Raw genomic sequence first — 27,851 nt, 5'->3', positions numbered from 1 at the left:
TGGCTTCCTGTTTTCTTCGAATCACCTGCCCTCCCTCCCTTTAGGTCATGTCTATGTTTCTGTTGACCTTGCTATGGACTTCGGTTGGTTGCCTTGGTTGCCCAGGGGGCCTGGTAAGAATTTTATCCATTTGGCAAATTGCCACCAGCCTCTTGGTTTTCGCCTACCTCATAGCAAATCGTCACAACTTATTGGGTATTGGCGGTTAGGCATTGGAATGTGTGTGGTGTGTTGGAGGGCAGGTTGTGGCCATCACCTACCCCTCCCCTTGTTTGGGTATTCCGTTAAAGGAATCCGGCAGTCGTGGATCCCGTCCGATGCCCTGCTGGTGGCAAGGGCCATGGCACGACCCCCGATGATGTCTGGGGAAGCTTTCAGTTGTATTTGCATCAACAAGCTCCTCCCATTGGCTGTTAACCCTTGATTGACCTCGCTGAGCGGGGTGGGGTCAGGTATAGATTGTTTGATCCAATGCCTAAGCCAATACCTCTCACATGCTGTAACCAATAAAGTTGTGGCCTTATTTTAGCCCATTAACCCAAAATACACGTGTCCTTGTGTCTTATTTAACTCCATGCGGGTGGCGGGTCCTCAACACACAAACTCCTGCTGTAAATCCTTACTATCTCCCTCTTCTCTGGAAGGTTCAGGCTGAGGAGGCAGTATCCACCATTCCTACCCCTCCTCTCCCAGTCCCTGACAGAGAGTGTGGTGTATGGAAATACTGAATCCAGAAAGAAAGCAAGTAGAGGGTTTTTCACCTCCTGCATGGAAACCATGTTAAAATAACACACACACACACACAACACAGAGAGTTTCTTGGCAAAGGAGTACAGTCTGTTTCCAGAGGTTTCTCCCAAGCATATTAGCAAGATAGTTGAAAACATTGCTTACATGATTGATAGTTGGAAAGCATAATGGGGCAAGCAGATTAACATATTGCGTCTTCCTCTGATGCATTTTCCTGCACAACACCTTCTATTAACTAGGTGCCTCTGGCCCTGTATACAATTAGGCATAGCTACAGTTTAATTCAAGTGCGGGGGGTGTGTGTGTGTGTGAACAGAATCATGTCCATGCTTTAATTTCTATAAGCGATCCCAATTTAACTTCTATTTCACGTTCAAAAAGTTGAGTTTGGTGGGCATTTCTGGCTGACCGCACAAATTCTTGCCTGCATTTAACTTTTATTCATCGGGACATATTTGCTGAACGTAAACATGAAGTTCAGCGCACAGCTCTGAGTTTGCAGCACTGTATCTCCTCACACTGTTTTCCCACTGCATTTTTATTATCTTCCAGTATATGAAGTAGTCCACATTTCTTACGCATTATTACTTCCGGTTTAATCGGAAAACAAAGTAAGAGATGGAAATATATTCCCCTAGAGATCTTTTGAGCAAACACTGCTTAATGGAGTTCTCCCATCTGCTCGCACTCCTGTTAACTAACCATTGGTGCACAGATTGATATGGTAAAAAGCACTTGATAAACAGAACGTGGTGGAGGTTTCAGCAGTGACTCTCATCAGGCAACATGCGGAGAAGTGCAATTATCCTGGAGTTTGGACCTGACGTTGCCACGATGCTGGTTCCAAGTCCAGTGAGCATAATTTGGCAGCTTGAAACCTGACTCTGTGTTCCGTGTAGATGAGCAGGGCCACTGCCAACGATGGTATGAATAAGGCAAAGAGAATTCAAGCACAGTAACCCCATTAGTAGGTGTAAGAATATAAGGGCAGGGCCATAGCCCTTAGGCAGTGCTATTTTTCCAGAAAAAGAGGTGCCAGAAGTCACCATGAAGGCCTCCCGTGTTCTTTTATAATGGCAATAGTGCCATTCTGGCTGAAAACAGCCCTGCCTGTAGGTCAGTGGTAGCTACTCCTTTTTAGGGTATCCCTTACAGAAGAACTCCTGCCCACCTAGCAGTTTGAAAGCACGTCAAAGTGCAAGTAGGTAAATAGGTACCGCTCCGGCGGGAAGGTAAACCGCATTTCCATGCGCTGTTCTGGTTTGCCAGAAGCTGCTTAGTCATGCTGACCCGGAAGCTGTCTGCAGACAAACACCAGCTCCCTCGGCCTTTAGAGCGAAATGAGCACCGCAACCCCAGAGTCGTTCGCGACTGGACCTAATGGTCAGGGGTACCTTTAAATTTACAGAAGAAAATCTGGATTGAGGGAGGGGAAAGTGTGGGAAGGCCATGATTTGGAGAATGTAGTATGGACAACAAAGATTTAATGGAGATCCCGGAAGCTTCCTACCCACATGAAACCACAGTATGGATGAGCCCTGAGTCGGGCCGAGGGTTCATTTAGTTCAGACTGGCAGTGGCTCTCCCGGGTTTCAGGCACTAAGTCTTTCCTAGTCTTCCCTGGTGATGCCAGGGACTGAACCTGGAACTTGTCAGTGAGTTACCGCCCTTCCTTGGGCTTCAGGGGAAATTGCTGAAAATTGCCCCAGGCAATTAGTGGGAGCTGTCAGTGAGCACAGCCCCAATCACAAGAGCATGGGGTCCAACCCAGTGTTTGGAAAACTCTTCCCTTCCCCCCACTTTTGCACAAAATGAATATGACTGGCTGCTTACCTGGTGACAGGGTGGGTGGCTGTTGCGGCCCGTCATGTCCAGCTCCTTCCCCTCAGGAGTAACACTGGGGCTAGGCAGTCGGCCATTGGGGAATTCCCAGGCCAGCCACTGGAGATGGGCAGGCTTTCCTGCCACCTGTTGATTTGAATCCTGGCCAATCCGGCCGGGCCAGATGGGCGGGGCTTGGGAACCAATAAAGGCTGGCTGCCCTCCCCGGCATACAATTTGCACAAAAGTAATACAGTGATCGTGAATGCTCACCAGTGGGTAACGGAAGCTACTTCTGCAAGTCTTCTATCAAAATACTAGCTTGGTGGGAAACAGTACCTGTGGGCAGTCCCAGGACCTGGAGCGGTCATTGTAGTCACAGATGGCTGACACAGAAAAGTTCTGGATCCTTTTCAGCCACTGAACGCAGATTCGGTTGTCTCTCACCCAAGTAATCCAAGTGACATAGTGATCGCTGGAAAAGAAGAGGGGAGAGAAAGGGGCTGTTTACTATGAGAGGGGTCAGCATGGCGTGTTTAATAATACATCTGTGACAAGACAGACCTCTTTCAAACCAAGGACTGCATTCCGACCTGGGCAACCTTTCAAGGCCACACTTACACATCCCACAGTTACAGATCCTCTAGCCAGACTAAGGGGAAGCATTCTCAGTGTTCAAGAACATATTCTAGCGAGGTCAAAACACTTGAGGAGGGTATGTTGAAGGGTGTGGCGTGGGGAGAGGGGATGTGGCTGAGAGGAGTGTATGGTCTAAGGGCCAGACAGAGGTTTGGAGGGCCACATGCAAGCTCCTGGCCCCAGGTTCCCCACCATGGGCATAGCCAGGATTTATGTGGGGAGTGGGGACAGGACACCCACCTGTCATCATCCTCTGTCTGGCTTTGTCTACCAGATTTGGAATGAAATGTCTCGACAACAGTTGTTTTAAATTGCTTTCTTTTGACTCCAAATGCTCAGAAAAATCTTCCCAAATCGTTCTACAATTTCTACTTTTAGTTCAATATTTTTATTTATTGATTTGATGGTGAAGGGGACAGCTGCCCCTCCTGTTCCCCCTGGCTATGCCCATGTTCCCTATGCCTGTCGGAGTAATGTCCAACATTTGTCTTCCTCAGAGTAGACCCATTAAAATCAAAGGGGAAAGGGAACATAAGTTCACCAATTCCGGTGGGTCTTTGACTTAGTAGGATATCACCTGCAGTTTTTCAATGGCAGTGGAAAATGAAAAGCAAGCATCTACACTATTTCCATAGAACAGATCTGCAAGGGGCAGGGGTGGTGGGGAGCCCAGGGTCAAACTATTTAAAATAAAAATTCTATTGCTAAAAGAAAAGAAACAAAGAAGAAAATATCAGTTTCACAAAATACTACCTTGATGCTATCGCTGCTGGAGGAGGTACTTCCTTAGGACCTAAAGCTTCTGGATATGTAGCATCAACAATAAACACTCTGACGGTAGGATTTTTAGCCCCAGCCTTCAAAGGAAAACATATAATCAGGTTCAAAATAATCTCCAGGGAATTGAGGGAAGCCTGATTGCTCCCCCAGGCCCACTCCCAAGAAGCTCTGACCTCCGTGCCAGCCTGCCATTGGCCAATTTGGCAGGCTGGCACGGAGCTGGATTCAAGCTGGGAGTGCAAGCCAAAGTTCGCACTCCAGCAAGAGCAGCCCCCGGTGCCCCAGCTCTGCATCATGGGGGGGGGGAAGCTGGCCATCCTGCAATGCCACCCCACCCCAAAAGAGGGTAAGTGGACTTCAACTACAACTCCCATCCCCCCTGACTACTGGTCCTACTAATTGGGGATGATGGGAGTTGTAGTCTATCAACATATGGGAACCCAAGTTTGAGAAAAGCTGGCATACATGTGAGCCCTGTTCCTTTACGGAAAGAAAGTTTGCAGTAGGCACTGAGCAAAATAATTATAATATATTTCATCATCATCATATGTTTTACATCTATATTGCTTTTTGGCCAAGATTTGTATTAATACAAAAGAAAATACATTAAGACCACGGGAAACGTAAATACAAAGATACAATAAATCAGTTTTTTAAAATAGCAATATCCCAGGCATGCCATGAATCACACTTTACACATTCGCAAGTTGCATTTGTGCTCTCACCACAACACAACTGCCATCCACAAATGAATTGCCCACACAATAGGCTTCTCCCTGGAAGCAACCCAGAGCTGTGGTGAAGTTCCTACAGTAGCTTTCCAGGCTAGCTGGCTCAACTTTGACTGACCCAAACACTTCCCTTTCAAAATACTGAAGGGAGGGATCCAGTCTTTAGCTGCCTCTTCCCCTCCTCTCCCTGAATGCATAAGAACCTTTTACAACCAGTCTCTATCCTTTTCTGTCGGCAGCCATCCTGGGAATGCTACCAGAAGGGATGTCAGGGACTGGACAGAGGAGGAATGGTGGAGCCCGCCTACCCAGCCTGAACTTTCCAGAGAAGAGGAAGACAGTATAGATTGACAACAGTGATTTGCCTGAGGTCACAGCTTAGAGGTAGATGACAGGAAGAGCTGGGAAATAACGAGAGAGGAGGAGGCAGGGGAGCCAGAGCTAGAGCAGCTGGCTGACACGTTATCACTAGAAAGCTTTCCAGACCCTCCTTCTCCCAGAACCCAGCGAGCATTGAAAGTAGGAGAGCAAAGGGCTTGGAGACAAATCGCCCTAAGTGTAAGGCAGGTGGTGCTGTTGACAATTGGGGTGTGTGTGGAGATTACTCAGAACAATGCCATTACTCAAAGAGGCAGCATCTCTGTGAATATTGAATAAAGGACATTGGTAAGACTTCCCTTGTCTATCTGTTCCTGGCCGCCTACTGTGTGGGGATCAGATTCCCTGATGCCTGACAAGGGCTGAGTATGTCCAACGGTAAAGGTGAAACGATGGACCAGGCCCTTTATTATGTCATCATCAAAATATACAATGCTTAACCCAATAGTTAGTTTAATAATAGGCATTAAAATCCAGCAATTAAATCTTAGAAATCCAAGCGTTTCGACGCTGAAATATAATCAGATCTTATTCAACAGAGCCAAGCAAAGCAAACAACAAAACCCCAAACATACCTTTGGATATGGTATCTTTATTTTTCTAGGATATTGATCTTCACCGTAATATGAATATTCAATAACTGGTATTCCAGTATCATTAAACTGTAGGTATGCCACATTCTTTGCATTTGGAGACCACCACAGTGCATATTTTACAGCAAGCATTTCCTCTAAGAGAAATCATGTTAAATATATGTTATTCTACTACAAAAGAGGATCATGAGCTACCGTTATCTTGTAAGGACACCAGTGTACATAGAACCCATTTATCTGATAAGCTGCTATGCATCAAAGGCAGCTCTGTCCCAGAGGTAAGCCTGCAACTTTAATGACACGTGAGACATTGTTTCTGCTGTACAGATTTGTCCTCATTTTTTTCTGGATAAATGCCATGGCTAGTTTAAAAGGGAAGGGGAGAGGATAGGGCATACCTATTGCTAAACTAATCTAGTGCAACAAAGCATAGCATTATTCCAGCCTTATTGGCAGTGATGGATTTATGTTATGAGGGTTCCCTGTTTGGGAGGCCCTAGTTATTCACCTAAATCAATGTAACTATGTCCAAGAACATTGCAGAGCTAAATGTGTAAGAATGTTAGTTAATAGCATGGGTTATATATTTTTTCTTCCTATATACATAAAAATGCAAGGCTGTCATCACGCAGTCCCCATTGGATTTGCATGAAGTCAGGAGATAGATGCGGTTGGCAAGCAACGTGAGCAGGAGCCTTTTGTTTCTAATTCACAAAGTACATATAAGAGCAACAAGAATGACAATTCAAAGAATGTAAAATATTCACAGATGTTAAATACTCTTGAGATAAAGAACGTGAATAATTTTGACTGAAGGGTACAGGTAATATTCGCTGAAATGGCCAAGCGAACCAAATGATGAGGCTTGGGCCTTATTAGCCCACAAGGCAGAGTCTCTTTTATCAGTGGAGTGTTTTAGAAGCCAAATTAGAAGAAATTGTGTCCTAATATTACAGATAAACACTATACTAGTTCTTAAGTTAGACAGATAGTTTTATGACTGATATCTGAGGAACGTACAAAAGTGGGTAGGTCTAAAACCTAGCAGAAACTAACAAGGAAATATCCCCCCACCCTATTCTGAAGAAATATGTGGCAGGATGTGAAAACCCAAGATACGGGATGTTAGGAAACCACAGTGAGAATGCATGTTATTGCTGTAAAACGTTGAGCAAAGCTGTTGACAAATAGTAAATTATGATGGTGAATAACCATGCTGGCTTGTAGTTAGCAGTTAGCTTTTTGCAGTTTTGAGGAAGGGACTCCTTATGAGACATATAAGCCTTCTACACAAACACAGCACTATGAACAACATTTGGCTGCAGCTCAGGGCATCACATCTTTTTGCTGCCCAACTCTTGCCTCACGTGGCAATAATATTGATTTCAGGTTGGTTGATGTTTACCTTCATAGACCCAGTCAGGGATTCCATTAAATATTTCATTCCAATAACCATTTGTAGTTATTTGAACAGCAGGTTCTCTGGGGCCTTGTTTCAAATAGATATTATTCTGATACACATAAACCTGGGAAGAAAAACCCCAAAATCATTTTATGCAGTCAAAGTTATTGAGGACAGTAGCACATCTAAACAGGGAATTAGATGCAAAGGACAGAAGGCACTTCTGTTTCTACACAACAGAGAGTGTGCAAGTTTTCACTCCCCTAGGCTGCAAGGAAAATCCTTTGGAGTAATGCTCAGTGTGGCTAGGGGCTGACAAGTCGAGGATAAAATTATATCTCTCCTGTGTGAATGGGGGCCTTTTCACTCACTCACACACAAGAATTTGGAGATCTGATTCATGCCATGCATATCAGCAATGAAGAACCTATTGCTAGACTGCAGATTCGACCATCCCTAACTAGTGACTATGCTGGCTGGGGATGATAAATAAGAATAGTTGTATCCAGCTAAGTTTTACTCAGGCATAGGCCTATTTAAATGAATGCACCCAAGTTGGCCATGTCCGTTATTTTCAATGGGTCTCCTCTGAGTAGCAATGGATACCACCCTACTATTCAACTGTCTTTCCTGCCCTTCCTCTCACAGAAGCCCAGGGCAGCAAACACCTAAGTGGTAAGACAACAGAGTGGAAAGATAAAACAAAAGCATATTTAAAACATTTTTAAACAATTGGAAACCTGTTCAGTGGTGGGAATTGAAGCCCAGCAGCGTCTGGAGGGGCAAAGCTAGTATGCTTGAGTCCATACAATATTGCCAGTGGACTAGAAAAATCTGGGTTCAAGTCCGCCGTGGGCAAGACAATATTTCCAAGCCTACCTGATCTCACAGGTTTGCTGTGTGCATAAAACACAACGGCCATATATTTATTTATTATCTGCTGCATTTATACACCACCTGATCTTGTAAGAACCCAGGGGGTTGAACCATTCCAAAGGTCCAGCTGGTCCAGCATTTTGTCCTCATAGCAGCCTACCAGATCGCTGCTGGAGTTCAGTATTCAGAGGCATTTTGCCATGGATAGTGGAGGGAGAACATCGCCATCATGGCTAATAGCCACCAACAGCCTCACCCTCCCTATTATTTTGTATATTGTCCTGGAGAAATAGGGCACAAATAGGGGCCCTTCTCTAGGTTTTTGTGGAACAGGACAGCTCTCAGTGCCATGGCATGCAGAAATAGACTTGTGGCTAACAGGGCTGAGAGGGTACATAACAAGGGACCTGAATCATGGCCATGTTTTTGGAAGGCCACAAGCAATGAATTTTAAGGGCTCGGTCCTCCCGGCAGAGGGCACGCTCCTCACTCTAGCTTCACAATCCTTAATCCACTCTTCCTGATGCTTTTCTCAGTAGGGAGGGTGGGTTAGAGGTTCATGGTGGTACAGAAGAAATATGAACCCCAAGAATGGGGAAGCTGCTGAAATGAACTGCAGTGTGGCAGTAGTGCTCTCTTTGCATCTGGGCAGAGGGTCAGAAACTACAGTCTTTGGGTAAATAGCAAATGAAGAGATCCTAACACCCTGGTCCCTGTACCTTCGGTTTGTCTAGTTTTCAGAGAAGACAAAGTGGTCCAACAATTACCAGGGCTCTGTGCTAAAGCACCCACAGTTCCAGGCAGCTGTGGAGTGTTTATCTTTTTAAGAGTCAATATTCTAAAGCACAGCTGATAAGCAGAGATAAGAAGGCCTGCAAAAACGATGCCTGCGCAAACACTGAAGGCAAACGAATCTCATAAAAATAGAAGCGTTATTCTCACACTTCGTGAGCTTACTGACCAATTTGTGTCCAACAGGTGACCAGGCTATATACTGAATGCCATGTGGAAGCTCGTGTCCTTTGACAAAAGCACTGCAAAGGGAAAGAAATGAAAGATACAAAGGCAGGCTCGATATTTCAAGGTCAGATTTCATGTAAAGCCCTTGGCTTCCCCAAAAGAATCCCCAAAGAAGGGTCAGCAGCAAACCCAAAGGACACTCGTGGGCACCTAGGTGGGCATGGGCACAATGGAGCCCACCAATGCCGGTGCTTCTTTTCTTATTTAATTTCTTGTTATAGTTGGGGGCAGCCATCTAGGCATGTACATGGTTACAGATACTCATTTTATTATTTTTTTACTTTATAAAACTCTCTTTTTCAACAATTTGACTGAGCTTATTCCCAAGTCAATGTGTTTAGCATCTGGGCAGCAGAGGCAAGCCCCATTGTATTCCTGTAGTCATGGCAATGCTGGGATTTAAGGGAGCCTAAAAACTGCACACACCAAGTATATTTGGGTCATATCCTGTGGTGGAGTTCCGCGAGTGCAGTAGACTTCTGCTTGTGCAACAGAACTTTCCTCTCCCCTTCCTTGGACACCTTTAGAATCTGCTCCAGAGGCCACGCAGGGAGAAGAGAGGAAGGGGAAGTCCCATTTGCTATGTGCAGCATTGGATATAACCATTTAGAAGCAGATAATTTAGCAATGTCACTGGAAACAATGTGCCCATTAGCTAGCCTAACTAATAGAAGAACATAAGGAGAGCAGTGGTTGATGTAGTCTAGCTCCTTGTTCTCACAGTTGTCAACCATAAGGGACCCCTCAGGCATAGGCACCAACTCACAAGAGCCTGGGGCACCTCGGCACCCACAAAATTCCCATTATGGGTGCTCAAGCATATCTGTGGCAAGCCCCAATAGAGGCCCCACAGCAGAGGCAGAGGCCCTGGCCCAGTTGCCACCACACTGGAGAGCCAGAGGAGGCAGTGAGTGGTGGCGGCGGGCAGAGGCCAAGCAGCATGACATCACACAGCACGTGCCGCTGGACACCCACAATCTGGGGGCCAAGTTGGCACCACTGCCCTCAAGCAGGACCTGAGCACAAGAGCACACTCTACCTTCCTGTGGATACCAGCAACAGGAATTCAGAAGCATTGCTATCTCCGACCAGTATATCTGAAGGAGCGTCTCCACCCCCATCGTTCTACCCGGACACTGAGGTCCAGCGCCGAGGGCCTTCTGGTGGTTCCCTCGCTGCGAGAAGCTAAGTTACAGGGAACCAGGCAGAGGGCCTTCTCGGTAGTGGCACCAGCTCTGTGGAACAACAACTACCAGACTTTTAGAAGACATCTGAAGGCAGCCCTGTTTAGGGAAGCTTTTAATGTTTAATAGGTTATTGTATTTTAGTGTTTTGTTGGAAGCCGCCCAGAGTGGCTGGGGAAACTCAGCCAGATGGGCAGGCTATAAATAATAAATGATGATGATGATGACTGTGGACGCAGAGTATAGCCACTGTATCTGGTAGCCATTGACAGCCTTATCCTCCCTGATTTTGTCTTTTAAAGCCCCCCAAAGTTGGTGGCCATCAATGTTCTCCTAAGAGGAAAAAAAGTATGCCTTAAAGGAGCCCAAATAGAAGACCAAGAGCAAACACGGAACAGATTGACTCGAGGGTCAGTATAAAAGATAACCTTTTCAGTCTTACCTGTTTCCAAGATCATAAATGTGATAGGATGCTGTATAAGAGTACCTCCAGAGCTGAAAAAGTTACAACAGAGACATAACATGATTAGTTATTATTACAGCCGAAACATAGTAACATACAGTATTCCTCCCAACACTTTTTTAACAGAAGACAGTTTCACTTTATGAAAGCTCTGCAAACCTTCACAATGGCACTGTCCTAGCACCAGTTAACACAACACAACTTTGTGGAAGCTGCTGGAAATGCTTCCTGGTGGTGATAGCGGGTTAGCTTCCAGAAAGTATAAGGGACAATCATCACACAGGTTGTTCAGCCAAGTAGAGTGTGTTGACATCTACAGTGCACATCCCTGAGACCCACCATGAGACTCAGGTAACCCATGGGCAAAGTTTTCTCGCATTTCGCATTTCGTCATAGGGACCTGTTATTGCTAGGGGTGGGCAAATCTGTCAGCTTCAGTCTCTCATTTTCCCCAGTCTGAAGTTCAACTCTCCACATTTCCACTTCACTTTGTGATTTTTATTTTTATCCTCATGAAAATTCATTAAGCTTTTCAGTGCACGTTTTCTTTCAATACACACATTTTTCTTTGCAATTTCGCATCGTGCACATTGTTGGAAAGTGGCTTTTCCCTTACACAATGCGTTTTAGTTATTTTCACAAACATATGCACCTTTATCCACACTTTAAGTAAATGTAGTTTTGTATAATTAATTGGCTGGAAAACTGCATTTCACAAGTCAGAGAAGTGCAGATTTCCAGAGACAGCTGTGCTTTCATTTGACTCCCTTTTGGGGGAAATGCCCAGTATATAGATTCTCTTTTAAAGGTGAGCTAAAAGTCTCCTCCATTCCACTAAGAAATATTTCCACACATGGAATGCAACATGGGAAGGATCTTTTAGACATTTGATGTATTTCTCAGTGTAGTAAAAATAATAAGTTGCCCACAATCTACAAAAGCTGCATAGCAATTCCTAAAATGACCACTCTGCCTAACTGCTAATGGGAACGAAAGCAGAGTAGGATGGGGCTTCTTGATTGATGTTGCCTCCCCTCCCCTTGCAAAACCATGGTGTCTCTATGTGGAGAGAGCTCAGAATGTTCTCCTTCATCTCAGCCCTTATCACACGAGTGTGTTTGCCTTGGACCACTGGAAAATTTCCCTGACAACAGAGAAAGTGCACCTCTTGGTTTATTGCAAAAGGATCCTTTCGTCAGCAGAATTAGGAGATGCTTGCTTATACAGAAGAATCACAAGAGGAATTCCACTCCCCATCACCGCCACTTCTGATTCATTGGTGGTGGGAAGCAGGGGTGATTGTAAGCTAAGGAATAATAAGAAGAAGAAGACTTTGGATTTGATATCCCGCCTTTTGCTCCCTTTAAGGAGTCTCAAAGCGGCTAACATTCTCCTTTCCCTTCCTCCTCCACAACAAACACTTTGTGAGGTGAGTGGGGCTGAGAGACTTCAAAGAAGTGTGACTAGCCCAAGGTCACCCAGCAGCTGCATGTGGAGGAGCGGAGAAACGAACCCGGTTCCCCAGATTACGATACTATTGTTCTTAACCACTACGCCACACTGGCTTTGTATCCAAAGTAGTGCTTTGTAACTTCTCCTTCCCAATGAAGCTTCCCTCATCTTCTTCCCCTGCACCCCCTCCCCCAGACTGTTCCACGAATTTCCTTAAAACCTATGGAGCAGATTTGGGGAGGACATGAGGAGTCCATGGGTGGAGGGGGGAGTTCTATTGTTCACTAACAACGTGACCAATGTTCACTAAAAACGGGGAGTTACACAAACATAACAAGTGCACTGGATCCTGCCCACAATTCTCAGCTGAAAAACGTTTTACCTTAGAGTAGTTGCTTTCCAACAGCATGAAATTCTGGTCAGCTGACAGGATATAGTTTGTGGCATTGACTTTTTTCTAAAAGATTTAAAGATATGAATTAGAAACCAAAGCATGGCCTTTTGATCAATTTTAAAAATTACAGTAATACGTACAAGTACGCTGTTAGACAGGAGTGTGTGTGACTGCCCATATTCAACATTGTAAAGAATTATATCATCTTCTGAGAACTGATGGAGATATTCATTTCCTTAGGAGGGAGGAGGAAAAACATAGCCTGAATGATTACAATAAGCTTGGTTACAAATTTCATCTCACTACAGCATCTGTTACAGCAAATGACGTTGGAAATGGATGTAAAATAACAATACTTTGATGCTGTAATTCAGGTTGTGGAGGCCGGGGGGGAGATGGAGCCATCTCAGGTAGCTCAAATCCTGGGAACTGTAGTTTGTTAAGCATGCAGGGGACTGCAGTTATGTCGGGGGTAAACTACATTTCCCAGGATTCTTTGGGGAAGTCATGTGTTTTTAATGTATGAAGAAGAAGAAGAGTTTGGATTTGATATCCCACTTTATCACTACCCTAAGGAGTCTCAAAGCGGCTAACGTTCTCCTTTCCCTTCCTCCCCCACAACAAACACTCTGTGGGGTGAGTGGGGCTGAGAGACTTCAGAGAAGTGTGACTAGCCCAAGGTCACCTAGCAGCTGCATGTGGAGGAGCGGGGAATCGAACCCGGTTCCCCAGATTACAAATCTACCGCTCTTAACCACTACACCACACTGGCATTACGCAGCCTGAGATAGGGGCAGAGATTAGACGATGCACAATTTATACTGCTGGGTTCTATATTATGCTTGCTTTACAGAAACAGCAGAAACTTTCTCTTTCTACCACCTCCCTCCCTCCTTCCCTCTCTCTTTCTGTCTCTCTCCCTCTGCCCTGCTCTTTTCTTTCATTCTTTCTGCCACCCCCTTCTTTCCTGCCGTTTTTCTGCCACCCTATTTTCTGCAAATCCTATTGATCTCAATCTGCAATCACTAGTTAATACCAAGGCACTTACATGGCAGAATGAAACCCCATACACCTCACCTTTTCCCATTCCTTGAACATTTTAGCCACACTTACTTTTTCGTTTTAGAAACCACATACCCCATACTTCCATTGCATTTACATTTCTCAGGGCAGCTTAAAATATTTAAAAACACCCCCCATAAAAAACATAAAACAAAAACAAAAGCATCAATGGACACAAGCTTTGTAGTTTGTATGTTTTTTAAAAAAATAATAATCCAAAATGATGTTTCAGCACCACATACTCATTGAACCACAAATCATGCCGTCCCTTACCCGAAATCCAGTAAGGAGAAATTGTTTTGTAACTGAAGTCTCCATCCAGATATTCTTTTAATGTTAAAGGTCTAGGATTGCTTCCTTTGTTTCGAACTTTAAAAACAGAACAGGAATGAGATATTTAATAACAACACGGCCAAGAGGCACAAATGGTTTCTAGAATTTTATTCCTTTGAATTGGCCACTAATCTGAGGGTTTGGGAGGTTGTAGACCTGGTAGGATGATATGACACATACCCTTCCGCCTATAACCACGCTGAAAAGTACCAGGCTGGGTGAACTGCAGTAACCCTTCATTTCACACAAAAGATGTCTTCCTCAGACCAGAAGGAATCTGGTTTTCTATGTCTCTGAAGAATGCCAGTTTTCATTTTGACTGATAACTGGAAACACCCACATGTCAATTCCACTTGTTATGTCATGAACTAAGCAGGTGCACTCCAGCCTCCTCCAATCTGGTGCCCATCAGCCCCAGTCAGCACAGCTGAACTAGTCCATGTAATGAGTTAACAATGAAACAACATTTTCCATTCATATCAAACATAGGTGGGCTATGTTCAATAAAGTTCTCTGTCCTAGGTTTTAGAATCATTGGTCCCTTTCCTGTGTTCTTCAGTGTATTTAGGGTTGCCATATTTCAAAAAGTGAAAATCCGGTGAAAGGATTTTGAGCCTTTTTTGGGGGGCGGGGAGTTGTTGAGCTTTTTTCTTGGGGGGGTGGAGCAAAGTTGTTGCGCTTCTTTGGAAAATCTAAAAAAGAAGAAGTAGGTTCCCCCTGTTGTTGTTTTTTGAAAATCACCCCTAAACCAGCACTCCTATATAGGCTGCCATATGCATGCGTTTTCTCAGACATTTCCCCCCCCCTTTTTGAAAATTCTGCCAGGACATCATTTTTGATGTCTGGGAAATTCCGGACGTATATCAGCCGTAGCTGTATTTCTCAAACTGTATTTATTTTTAAAACACGTCCATGTGAATGGCCAAAACTTGGCAGACTTTAACAATCCAAGACTAATTTTGTGAATGTCCGGAAATTTCAGGCGTACGCCAGTAAATGCTGGCACTGAACAACCACCTAAATGAAAGTGAAGGGGGCATCCCAAAAGAGGAGGGGGGAATGAAATAAAATCAAATGAAATGAGTGAATGAAATGAGTGAATGAAATTCACAAAAAATATTTTGGAATAAAATTCAGACTGCAGAAATTCACCAATTTCAGGCATTCATCATAACATATTAAGTCATTAAGCTCTGTTGGCTCAGATCAAAGAGTCAACATGCCATTCCATCTTGGTTTCCCTACGTGGAGCACATTTACTGTAACATACTTATGAAGGATTAGAAAGAGAACAGCTGAAAAACACAGTTGTACAAGCCTCATATGAGTGTTTCCTGCAAATGCTAGCTTTGCAATTGTTTCCTGTTGCATTTCTGTCCTTGATTTACCCACAAATGATTTTACATACTTGTGTGTTTGTGTGTGTTTTAAATTCATCAGAGAGTAATCCCTGGAATTCTGGTTAGTGCCAAGGAGATCGTTCCATCAGCGTAAGCATTTCTGTTTTCCCAACAGAACGATCTCCCCTCTCCTACCCCCTGGGTGCTGTTCTGGGGGTTCCCCTGACCCAGAGCAGATCTGGGGCTGGGAGGCATGGGGGGGGGGTTAAGTAAGGGGAGCAGTGGAAGGAATGCAGGGCTGGCCCACCCATGAGGGAAGGTGAGGCGACTGCCTTGGGTGGCAGGATCTACAGGGGCAGCAGATCTAGCCTGCAAGGAATGTATTGCCCGCTGGAGCAGTGCCAGCAATGGCTGCACCACACTAACTGGAGGCTGAATCTGCTGCCCCTTGGCAGCTCCCCCCCCCCCATGTTGCCTCTATAGCAGCCTCTTGGAGAACGAGAGGCGCTGCTAGCCTTCCCCCACCTCAGGGAGGAAAGGGGGTCTCCTAGGCTCTGCACCCACCCAGAATGATTCAGATCAGGCATCTTCGCTCCCTCCCCCTTCACAAAGGCCTTTGATTCCTACTTCAAGCATTGGGTAAGATTGATTTGATTCCTCCCCCAGCTTCCTGTTGATCTTTATTCTTCGCTTGTTCCTGATGTATACTTCACTCACCCCTTGATCCCTGTTGGGCAGGGGGCATTTTGTCGTTCGCCTCAGGTGCCAAAATGTCTTGGGCTGGTCCTGGGGAAAGCATTGTTGCATTAGCAGGAGTCTTTGCACTGGCTTCTGCTAGCAGAACGTCTGAGCTCAGTCTGTCCCTCTAAGTCAGCTAAACAGAAAGCTAGCACATCTTTGCAAAATGTGTCTGTTTTTAACCTGGCCTAGTTAGAACAATACCTACCACAAGCCTTAAGTTGTTTCTGAGCAAGCAGTTTCTCAGAAACAAATATCTTGTTTTCCGTAGCTAGGTGTTCAAATCAATTTTCAAAAACTTTGTGACGCTGAAGTAAATAAGGAGATTTGAGATGACCACCATTTCAGTAGGTGCTCAGAGGAGAAACATATTTGGTCGTTGCATCTGGTGATACTTGCTCCTCCATAACTCCCTCACTTAGGGACTTCCCTCAAGGTCATATACTCAGACTCCTGATGAAACATATCACCACGTTTACTTTAACAGATCAATATTTAAAAAGGAAAAGGAAAGATAATGCTTGTTTTTCTTCTTCTATGTAACTATTAGTTACTCTAGAACACACATGTCACTTCTATTGTTGACACTGTTCCTCGCCAGCGCAAATGCAGAAGAAAGCTGTCAAGATAAATAAACCCGAAGGCCAGTCTAGGCACACGAATAATCACTATCATAGCAAATACTGAGTTAGCAATAATCTTTCAAAATAAATGTTCATGAAAGAAAAAGAAGATGCTCGTCTCCCATCAGATGGCAGTTTCTAATTGAGAGCTTCAAAAAAGCCAAGGATAAAAAGCTTACACTACAGTTCATTAAAACACAAGGGTGTCATTTTAATCAGCATAAAGTGAAAGGAATCTTATGACTCGCTGCACACATTCCAGGAGAAAAAAACTTTTGAAAATGTCTATTGCGAGCATAGAATTAACATAAAACACCTGCTATTAATAGTATTTCTGGTATATAGGATATTTAACAATGCCATTTGGGCGCGAGGGCAGTGGGGATCTTAAATGCTACTGCCAGCAATTCTACCAGAATGCCTAAAAGTATTAGGAACTTACATGATTCATAGTTATAAGGTCTATTCACAGGACATTTGTCACCTATTTATGCAGCTCAGGGCTGGGGAGCCTGTGACCCTCCAGATATTGTTGAGCTAAAACTCCCATCTGTCTTCACCATTGCTCATTCTGGCTGGGGCTGATGGCAGCTGGAGACTATCAACATCTGGAGGGCTACATGGTCTTCATCTGACTCTTGCAGGGCTCATATTTTTCTTCAGGACTGACGGCATATTTGCGATATAATCTATATTGCAATGTACTGAAGGACATGGTGGTGGCTGTAGCGGATCATCGCGTACAGGGGTGAGGAATCTTTTTCAACCTGAAGACCATACTCCCTTATGGTCAACCTTCTGAGAACCACCTGCTAGTGGTGAAGTGGGACCAGAGGGTAGAGCAGGTGAAGCAACAGATGTTCCTCACAGCAATCAGAGATTTCTACAGACACTTCTCTCTTTTGCTCATCCTGGCAAGAAAGAAACATTATCGTAGTTCAATGACACGTTCCAGCCAGACAAAAGCACTTGAGGTGCCTGGTGAGGGGAGTGGTCTGATGAAGAGCCTGGTAAAGAAATTTGGAGGCCCACATTCAGCCCCCCCCCCGGGGGGGGCCTGATATTCCCCATTCCTGCTCTAGTACCTGCCTACACACTGGATGAACTGTTGTGGTATCATGGAATGTTCATGAACATTTTGTTTGCTGAGGGAAATCAGCACCAGAAATGTTCACAATGGTCGCTTGAATTGACCAGGATGGTCGCAACAACAAATAAACTTTGACTTTGACTTCACAATGGTCCAGCTTTGAGGCCTGAGGCAAAGGGTCCACTTGGCTGAGAAAAAGGGCCTAAGGACAGAAGCTGTCTGAAGACAGAAGTTGCCCCTAAGCTTAAGCTGGAACTTCTTGTCCTGGAATCTCTTATTCCCAGTCCTTAGATATATTATGCAGGAATAGCTCTTCATTGTGAAGAAAAAGCCATTTTGTATGTGTTCAAGGCAGTCTTGTCTCTTGTGTTATCTGTTCTGAATACAAGGTTACTGGGGCTAAGCACAGATGAAGGCCAGTCTAATTAAGTCCCAGCTGACTACAGAGATAAAATATTAATCATATTATCATTATTAATTACCTCACCTCCCTGTCATCCTAAGGTCTCAGGGCTGGTTATGTTAAAATCTAATATTAAAAGCAGTTTGAAACAGCTCACAATCACTGACATAAGTTGAGCCCTAAAAATATGCACCCAAGTGCCAAAAGCTATCTACTGCTAGTAGAAATAAATGGCTGTCAAGATTACTAGCTATGAACGTTTTATACCCTGTAAAATGTTAGCCTCCCATCAGTAATAAAATTCATTAATATCTGCCCTGTTTTTCAAATGCTTTGCCTGTCAAAAGTTCAGGCTAAGTATCTCTCAGCTCTGCTGTTAGCCATAGTAGCTTAAGGGACCTTTTGGTAAAGCAATTGAAGGTAGCATTTAAGGTTTGCTGAATAATTGGTTTTCTACCACACACAGAGGGGACGTGGGTGGCGCTGTGGGTTAAAGCCTCAGTGCCTAGGGCTTGCCGATCAAAAGGTCGGCGGTTCGAATCCCTGCGGCGGGGTGCGCTCCCGCTGTTCGGTCCCAGCGCCTGCCAACCTAGCAGTTCGAAAGCACCCCTGGGTGCAAGTAGATAAATAGGGACCGCTTACTGGCGGGAAGGTAAACGGCGTTTCCGTGTGCGGCTCTGGCTCGCCAGAGCAGCGATGTCACGCTGGCCACGTGACCCGGAAGTGTCTTCGGACAGCGCTGGCCCCCGGCCTCTTGAGTGAGATGGGCGCACAACCCTAAAGTCTGTCAAGACTGGCCTGTACGGGCAGGGGTACCTTTACCTTTACCACACAAATAATTAATAGAGGATATTTTCTGTTTTATATAAACATAGAACTAACGGAGGATGGATTCCCCTCCCCGCACAATATGCACAGCAACAAAAATAACCGATACACATTCCCATTATTTTATCCTGATGAAAGAAAGGAAACATTGATTCTTCTCTTTTTTTAAAAAAATGAGTAGGATGAGCTTTTTCTTTTCTATTTTTGAGAGGCTTTCTGTTACGGCAGTCATGGGGTGGTATCTGTCACTCATTAGTTAAGATCAGTTGACTTAGGAGCATTCATTTCGGTGGGTATAAGCTGAGCATGACTAATGTTGAATCTCTGAGTGACTGTTGGATAGGCCTGACTTCACGTGTACATACAGGAAGATGCCAGATCCCATAAGGAAACCCTATCAGACTCAAGTGCTTGCACACTGTATGTACCCAGGATTATCAGTAACCCGATCCAAAGCAACGGATAGGAGGAAAACAAGCCATAAATGTCATGAGTTCGGAAATGCATGCTAACAGGTAGATGGCCGTTCCAAACACTGTTTGTAGCCTTGTCAAAATGTATTACTAGTGATGCGCACCAATGGCAATGCAACTAGACTTTTCACTTGAAAAGATTCCTTGCATCGACACATGCAGGCATCTGTATTTTTCCAGGGTATAGATAATGGCAGCCCCCAAACCCTATACCTTAGGTAACCCACAGTAGCGCTGGCAAGAAGACAGCAAATGGATTTTTTCCCTATTGTTAAACTAGTTAGCTGTAGCTTAAAAAGAAAGAAAGAAAAGCTAGGGTGCAAACTTACTCAAAGTTACATGCATGTTAAGTCCTGCCGAAAATAATTCTGCTTGCAGACACGTTTATGGACATAGGATTTTGTATTTTCCAGGAATGAAAATTCTTACCTTTCGGAGGAATTAATACAGCTAACATAATGAACAAAGACAGGAAAAGACATGAGATCACTCCCACTAAGATTTTCAGCTGGATCTGTAGAATAGAAATCAGTTACAATTCAAGTCTTCCCTAAATGACAGTTCTCAAGACTTTTGTTGTAGTCCATTCCCCTCCTCCCAAAGCAAAACTATAGGATTTCAGCAGCATATTGTATGCCAACAGCTGAAGTCTCCTTCAAGTATGTCTCGAGCCATATGCTTTTTCAGTTTCTTTTTCCTACTGAGAGCTTGCCTTCTGCCTCTGATATTTTCTCACAGCCGAGCAACAGAACAAAAAGTTTTCAAAGCTCTCCAAAATCCAGACCTATTTATGTATCACTTTATTATTTTTTACAGACCTTCATTCTCCCGCTTGTTCTCTTAAGGAAGATTTTTTAGTTCTCCTTCCCTCTTCTGGATGCCGGTCACTGGATCTCTGAGAGCAGTTTGCAAAAGCAGCGTCAGCTTTCTCAAACGGAGGCCAAGCCTCAGACAGTTTTCTTTATGTGCTTTCAAAATCCATGCCAAATTTCAGAGGTTTTTCCATAAAATAGGAAACAGATTTTTGAGGGCGTTCTCAGCCCTGAAATGAACTGTGGGTGGCTGCAGCGGGCCGTTCATGTAAACCATAACTTAACGATGCTTACATGAAGGGTTTGTGGGTCCTGTGACTCAACAGCAGATTGGAGATGTGCTGTTTCACCCTGAGAAGTATTTACAGTGCGTTTTGGCAATACTTGAAGTAGGAAACGTTTTCAAAAGCAAGATGGTGCACTCATAATACAACAACAAATTAAGGAAGAAGTGGAGAATCTGTGGATCTACATATGTAAATATAGTTGGGGGGTTTTGTATGTGCGCACACACACACACACACGTGTGATTTATACTGCAGCTCTTTGGTAGGGCCCATGCTTTACATGCAAGGAGGTCAACTTCCAGCACCTCCGATTAAAAGATAGCAGGTAATCACACAAGGTGAAAAACTTCTGCCCAAGACGCCAGGAGAGCCACTGTCAGCCTGAGCAGACAATACTGGACTGGATGGAGAAATAATATGACCTGCCATTAGGCAGCCTCCTATGTCCTCATCAAAGACCCCAAACAGCTCTTTGATTAGCACTGTGTTTTTTCAAAGGAAATTGAAACAATTTGCCTCTTCCACACAAGCTATTAACCAGGCGTTCTTCTCGATTTGCTGGCACAAAGCTTTCCTTATGAAAATGAAGAAGGCAGCTGTTAGGAGTGACTCTTTAAGGGTGAAGATAGGGTGTCTCTTGCAGACAGCCCATTTACTGAGCATTCGTTCTGATACTTTTGCAGGAAAGTTATTTGAACATGTCCGGTCCTCTCATATTCTGTTTTCCAAATGTTACTGAACTATAACTCCTGTCAACCCCCAAAAAGCAGTGGCGTAGCATGGTTTGCTGGTGCCTGGGGCAGGAGGGCATGGGAAGTGGTGATTGAATGGATCCCGCTGCGCCAGTCCAGTTCTTGCCATCACTGGAGCGACACCTGCTCCAAGCTGCTTTGCAAGGTGGGATCATCCCAGAAAAATGTGCCCAGAGCCATTGCCCGGGCAGCCCCTCCCCCATGCTATGTTTCTGCCAGCAAGTATCTGCGTGTGTCATTTTCACTGATACATACACATGTACACTTTACTCTAGTATTTGTGTTTTTGTACACATTGCTTGACTGGAGAACTGCAACAGAAAAGTCAGAGAAGTGTGAATTTGGAAAAGTGGCTCATGTGCCATTTCAAAAAGTGCAAATTTGGTAGGCTTGCCTTTAAATGTGAACTGAATTGACTGTCTCTCCCATCCCTAGTTTCAACCTTTAACCTGCAATCCTATGCACACAAGCATACCTGCACACGTTTATTTTGGCGTAAGCTCCATTAAGCACTTCTACATAAAACATGCATAGTATTTAATGTATAAAGGGAGCAGGAGAAAAATTAAGGGGCACCTTGCCTCTTAGCATGCACAGGACTGTACTGATGAAGAAATTGTGCTTATTGCTTTGTGCAAAAGGCCAAGATGTACTGTGCAGTTGTGCCAGCAGCCAACTATCCTTCATGCTGCAATCCTAAGCACACTAAGCTGAAAGAAAATTGCATTCAGTGGAATTTACTTCTGAAGAAACACGCTAAGTAGGATTCCGCTGTTGGTACCTTGGTTAATAACACTGATATTGTTTGTGTATCAAAGACTGTGTCCCCCTCCTTTCTAGATTTCTAGCCTTCCCTTCAACATACTGAACACAGAAACTTAAGCCCCAACCTTTTCTGGTTAGGTCTGCCAAACAGCATTTAATAACATTCTCAGCTGATGACCTCAGATTGGAAGTGGATCAGAGCATTCAAATGTTAGCAAGATTGTCACACCCAGCTTGCAGCTTTCGCTGAAAGGACACCAGAGCTAAGAAACTGGGAGAGCTTTGTGAGGTTGAGTATGAGCCAACTGCCTTTTCACCGGAACCGTTTTCTCCTTGTTGCATTTTTCATGCGAAATAGCAGCAGGAGGAAAGAGCTGGCTTACACCTGGCCACCAAGCTAACTAACAGTCCGCAAACACAAGATCTTCTCCAGCAGATGCTGGAAATAGAAGCTGGTCTAAAAGATACACTTTATATTTGAACAATGAATGGCCCAGACAATTTTCTTCCATGGCAGCTTCTGTGTTTGGGGAGATCTTGGCAGAAAGCCTTCAATGAATTGTATGGCATGAGAACAATGGGGCTCATCACTTTTTCTTTTCTGCTGAAGAGCCTCCTATGCCTTTAAGAGCTGCATGGCGGAGATTCACCAGGTAGAATTTCATGCCAGTGCAGAAATACACTGATAAAGTTCAGCTTGTTGAATTTCTGCCTCCCTGTGGCAATCAAAGGAACCACAGTCTTGCCAAGGGAAAAAAGTTAATGATGGGGGGGACAACTTAGCTTTGGCGTTATTTGCTCACGTGGTCAATAAAAGCATGCTCACCTCCATTGTCTTGGCTTTCTGCTTCTTCATCCTCATTTCTAGGTGAGGAGCGATTGCTTCAAAAAACCAGCAATGGCCTGTGTGCTGCTGGGTAGAAGCATTAACACCAAGATATTGCTCGTCCATTGAAGAAAACTCACTAAACCAAATGAGGGTTAAAAAAAATTAAGGCTGCAGTGTTTAAAGCATTAACTTACACATGTCTACACAGAAGTCCAATGGAGTCCAATGAGATTTACTCCCAGGTAAGTGGGTATAGAATTGTAGTTGTGATTGTGGCTGAGATTAATCTATTGTAAAAGAATTAGTTGATTACAAAGATGCCTGGATTAAACAGGCAATTATTGGCAATACAAGTACGTATAAAAAATAGTGGCTGGCAAAATGCTATCTTAAAAAAGTGAGAGTGACTGGTGAATGACTCTTGTAAGAAGGTCGCTGCTCTGACAAAGACGCATAATCTAAAAACATTTTGGTTTTTCTTTAGAACTATTCTTTTCTCTTTTGAAAATTTCTACAGATTTAATCAACCGATGGATTGAATAAAATGTATACAATTAATTGACAAAGATTTCTTTAGTTGGGTGAAAGCCCTACAATGATTTCTTTTCTTTTCTCCCTTTCTTACCTGGTGAGAGCATGCTTTACACATATATGTGTAATTTCTGATGTCTCTGTAAGAAAGAATGGTCTCTGCCCAGGTTCCTAAGGAGTCACTGCTCCAAAGAATAGGCCAGGGATGGGGAACTGGTGTCTCTCCAGATGTTGTTGAACTATCTCTCATCTGCCCCAGAAAGCATGAGCCTTGGCCAGGGATTGTGGGAGTTGTAGTTCAGCAACATCTGGGGGACCAAAGGTTCCTCACACCAGAGCTGGATGGACTAGCGGTTTCTGTAGATTTACAAGTTCAGTATGGAAAGCCTGAGTCTTAGAAGAACCGGATGCTGGTAAACAATAGTTAAAAGTGTGGAGCCTAGATCCTTGGGGGAATTTAACATATTGTGGTTTGTGTTCATTTCATTGGTTAGAAGTTTCCATTGTTAAGTCGGAATGTTTTGGAATGAAAGGAAGTATAGAGCCAACATAAACAAACCCTTCAAATAACTTGGGGTAAGGGAACTGCCGCCACCCCCCCGCTAGCACAGATGGAGTAGAGCTGTATGAATTTTGTAGCATCATGGTTAGGAAGCACAGGAAGTTGCCTTATACTGAGTTAGATCACTGGTACACCTAGCTGAGAATTGGCCACACTGACTGGTAGCAGCTATCTAGGGTTTTTTTTGGACAGGAAACATTCCCAGGCCTGCCTAGAGATACCACTGAGCTCTGGCTATGTCAGTTTGCATTTCTTGGTATAAAACGTATCGATCCGATGTGTAGAGCTTTTTCCTATTCTACTTAATTCAAGAGGGTTCTGGAAGCTTCTCTGTGTGAAAGAAACAAGCAACCAGGAGGTTCGTGATCTTTGGGTTATTCCTTCAGAGAAGCTGAGTACAGCAGGCTTAAACTGGTTCTCTTATCTCTTCTGCCAAGGTCATGCTATAATAAGAGGCCAGAAGGAGCCTGCGATTCACTTTGTCTTTTCTCTCTCTTTTCCTTCTGGCATGGTGTTCTGTACATAGTATGCTTAGTGTTAAGGTTTAGACTTAATTATAAGTTATTGTAAGTTTAAGTCTGCTGCAACTGGATTTCTTATGGACAGTGCCAATCTTGAGTGTATTGGATTTGTGACCATTATACTCTTTTGCCTTCAGTAGCAGTAAAGCTCTGCTGAATGAAATACAATTGCCTCTGGTCTATTTTTCGGGAGTCCTGCAACGTGTTTAAGTTTCTACTCTGCTAACTATACGTCGGAATCTACTCTGGATCAATACTGAGTAGAATTTCAATGACAGGCTATTCCCTACAGGGGGTAGAAAGAGATACCTGTTACCACCACAGCAGGATCAGGACCAGGAACCAGTACTGAAGCCTACTGATTTCTTTGAAATATCCTTCTAGTGTTCCCAGGTTCGTCTCTCCTTGCTGGATATGATTGGAGAGAGCGGATGAGCAGAGAGTCTGCACAGCACTTGGTAAGCACTACAGCGGGCTCCAGTGGCCACTTGGCGCAGCTGCAAGCACCTTCCGAAAGGATGCTGATGCAACCAACACACGTGGACAAAAGTCTGTTCCAGTGTTACACATTTTATTTCACTTACGCCATAAAAAGGAAAGGCCAAATTGAAATTACGTGCATATACATTTTCATATTTGTTGCCTCAATAAACACTTCCTACTCAAGAGTACACCTGTTGAAACAAATAGGCTCTTATTAATGTCAGTCAGTCTTCTCTGAGTCTGACTGCATTTGAGTCCTACCCTTGGGGGCAGATTCAATTAATGAGTCCCAGTAGTGGAAAGTCACATAAAGAATTCTGCTAACACATTGGGGTCCTCCCCCCACGCCCAAATGGCTCAGAGTAGTTGCGAGAACCCCTCCAGAACAGGGTGTGGGGAGGGGGGGAGATGTTCTATTCCATCTGGCAAGCAGAAATTATGGCACTGACAGAATGATTGCCATAACGCTAAATGTTTAGTTGATTCCTCAACTAAAAATCAGTAATTTTGATTGAAAATACATTTCTAATTAAACAGGCTTTTTTTGGGGGGGGGTTAAAATTACTATTTCTGTTTTTCTTTTTTTCCTATTTTGCTTAAATTTCTATTCAATTGAAAAGTAAATTCTAAATTACTTTCTATTATTTTAATAAGCAGCATTTAAAAAAAAACAAAACTACTCTTACACAAGATACACGGTCCCCATTTAAAATGGCATCATACTGTGACATGTGCATACATATGTTGTGAACAACTGCTCATACATTGTGAACTGCCCTGATACCTGCGGGTATAGGGGAGTAAAGAGATTTAATTATTATAAATAATAAAGTTACGGAGGGAAATATTGGGACTTTTGTCGATTAACATTAAAATACCTGCTGATTTACAGTTCTAGCCCTAATAGTGTCTACACTGAATGAAGTCCCGTTGAATTCAGTGGGTCTTGCTCCTAGATAAGAATTGCAACCTAAATTGATCAATTGAATTAAAACTCATTCCATTACCCAGCTAAATGCCAAAGTTAGGCAAATTATATCCCCTCGTTTAGAAATAAATCCTTGCACAAGGAAGGAGCTGGTTCAATATCTATGTAGGATTTATATAACTCATTTCAGGCATTCAAAAGTACTTCATAAATGTTAGCTTAGTAATCCCTACAGGAACTCTGCATAGCACGTCACCAAATGGATCTTAATTCCTGCCTTCAGGCTTCCCACAGGTTATCGGTTATGCATGAGGGTTTTACACTGCTTCTTGGTAAGGCTTTAAACACAAGCCAGTAGCAGGATTTATTTTAGTCCCAAGGAAGGTATGCAAGCAAGGGTCTTAAGCAGGGGTAGGCAACCTAAGGCCCATGGGCCAGATGCGGCCCAATTGCCTTCTCAATCTGGCCCGCAGACGGTTCGGGAATCAGTGTGTTTTTACATGAGTAGAATGTGTCCTTTTATTTAAAATGCATCTCTGGGTTATTTGTGGGGCATAGGAATTCGTTCATTCCCCCCCCCCAACAAAATATAGTCCAGCCTACCACATAGTCTGAGAGACGCTGGACTGGCCCACGGCTGAGAAAGGTTGCTGACCCCTGGTCTTAAAGAGTACAGTATTGTGGCTGGGTGGCTGGGGAAGAGAATCTAGCTAATTAAAGAGATATCTCTGGCTGAGACGAGATTTGAACCAGGGACCACCTTAATGCAAAACAGAGCAGTTGCAAGCAAATTCAACAGCAACGACAACTTGCCATGCTCTTGGATCTGCAAGCATTTTAAGAGTCTTAAAAGTAGCAGAGACTTGAGTCCACGTGTAAAATTGCCACCCAAACTGCGCACGTGTTAACTAGAAGTCTACCTCGGTGCAAGATTGCCATTTTCCCTTACCTCCTGCAACTGAGGAGCAATTTTATCCAACATCTGCTCACAGGAAGGCCTTGGAAGAGAAGATGACCTCCTTTCCTTCACCACCATACTGAGCAAAGCAGGTAGGTTCTCTGAGTTTGTTTGTTTTTTGGCAGGGAGGCTTCTCACAGGCCTGTTGGTGAACCAGCCCCCCCACCCCCAGTTGTCTTGCCTCTTTAAAATATATTTTAAAAATAGCAGCTCTGCCTTGCATTAGAGGTAGGCCCGAATCCAAAGGAAAGCCAATTGCATAAGAAGGACTTAAGTTAGTAGCAACGAATGGGTGGAATTAAGATTGGCCGTCCTCCTTTGCAGAGGACAGTCCTGTTCTCCCCTCTATCTGAAGGTGTCCTCTGTTCGTGGGTTGCTCTGGACAAGTCTGGTTTAAAGATAAGGAACCAAGATGATAAGAATTTTTTAAAAAGCATGGTAAATATTTATTATGTATTTGCAAAAGTATTGTAAACAGGTTAATACATTTAAACAGGATTTTAAGAACATGTGTAATTTCAGAATATAGGAAATTTGAGGCAAAAAACCCAATTTGGAGTAGAAATGACATGCAGTTGAAAAGGGGATTTAAGGAACAAGGGGAGGGAAGTCACAGGAGAATCCCATTTTATGGATTTGATATTGTTGTGTATAATTTTCTTTGTTTGTGGTTGCTTGTTGTTTGTTATTTTTGTTGAAAAAGAAAGAAAGAAAGAAAAGGAAGCATAAAAATATAGAGGAACCTGGAGCAGCACCCTGCCAGCAGACTGAACGGGCATCCAAGCCACTTGGTGTTTTCCCTTTTTGTTGTTGGTTTAGTCGTTTAGTCGTGTTCGACTCTTCGTGACTCCATGGATCAGAGCACGCCAGGCACTCCTGTCTTCCACTGCCTCCTGCAGTTTGGTTAAACTCATGCTGGTAGCTTCGAGAACACTATCCAGCCATCTCGTCCCCTGTCGTCCCCATCTCCTTGTGCCCTCCATCTTTCCCAACATCAGGGTCTTTTCCAGGGAGTCTTCTCTTCTCATGAGGTGGCCAAAGTATTCCCCC

General features: G+C 43.9%; 1 protein-coding gene across 5 annotated transcripts in view; it reads right to left on the bottom strand.

The window, feature by feature from the left end:
• The window catches only part of FAP (fibroblast activation protein alpha), a 53,497-nt gene extending 26,551 nt beyond the window's left edge, over window positions 1–26,946 (bottom strand). Inside the window, exons 1-13 of one of the 5 annotated variants that reach the window (XM_083407951.1) lie at window positions 26,793–26,941; window positions 22,816–22,902; window positions 19,803–19,887; window positions 15,936–16,004; window positions 13,819–13,914; window positions 12,624–12,718; window positions 12,472–12,546; window positions 10,617–10,669; window positions 8,932–9,004; window positions 7,098–7,218; window positions 5,675–5,829; window positions 3,964–4,067; window positions 2,911–3,046 (exon numbers count right to left, since the gene is read on the bottom strand). In XM_083407951.1, coding sequence (XP_083264077.1) covers window positions 2,911–3,046; window positions 3,964–4,067; window positions 5,675–5,829; window positions 7,098–7,218; window positions 8,932–9,004; window positions 10,617–10,669; window positions 12,472–12,546; window positions 12,624–12,718; window positions 13,819–13,914; window positions 15,936–16,004; window positions 19,803–19,887; window positions 22,816–22,902; window positions 26,793–26,879 — 1,236 coding nt within the window. In that variant the 5' untranslated portion in view covers window positions 26,880–26,941. Of the gene's footprint in view, window positions 1–2,910; window positions 3,047–3,963; window positions 4,068–5,674; window positions 5,830–7,097; window positions 7,219–8,931; window positions 9,005–10,616; window positions 10,670–12,471; window positions 12,547–12,623; window positions 12,719–13,818; window positions 13,915–15,935; window positions 16,005–19,802; window positions 19,888–20,191; window positions 20,535–22,815; window positions 22,903–26,792 lie in introns of those variants that run through there. The other 4 variants (XM_083407947.1, XM_083407948.1, XM_083407949.1 and 1 more) reach the window with 4 other exon arrangements.
• Window positions 26,947–27,851: the final 905 nt, after the last annotated feature.

This window comes from Podarcis tiliguerta, assembly GCF_965153285.1.
Source record: "Podarcis tiliguerta genome assembly, chromosome: 1".
Classification (NCBI taxonomy): domain Eukaryota; kingdom Metazoa; phylum Chordata; class Lepidosauria; order Squamata; family Lacertidae; genus Podarcis; species Podarcis tiliguerta.
This window is presented reverse-complemented; position numbering and strand designations above follow the sequence as displayed.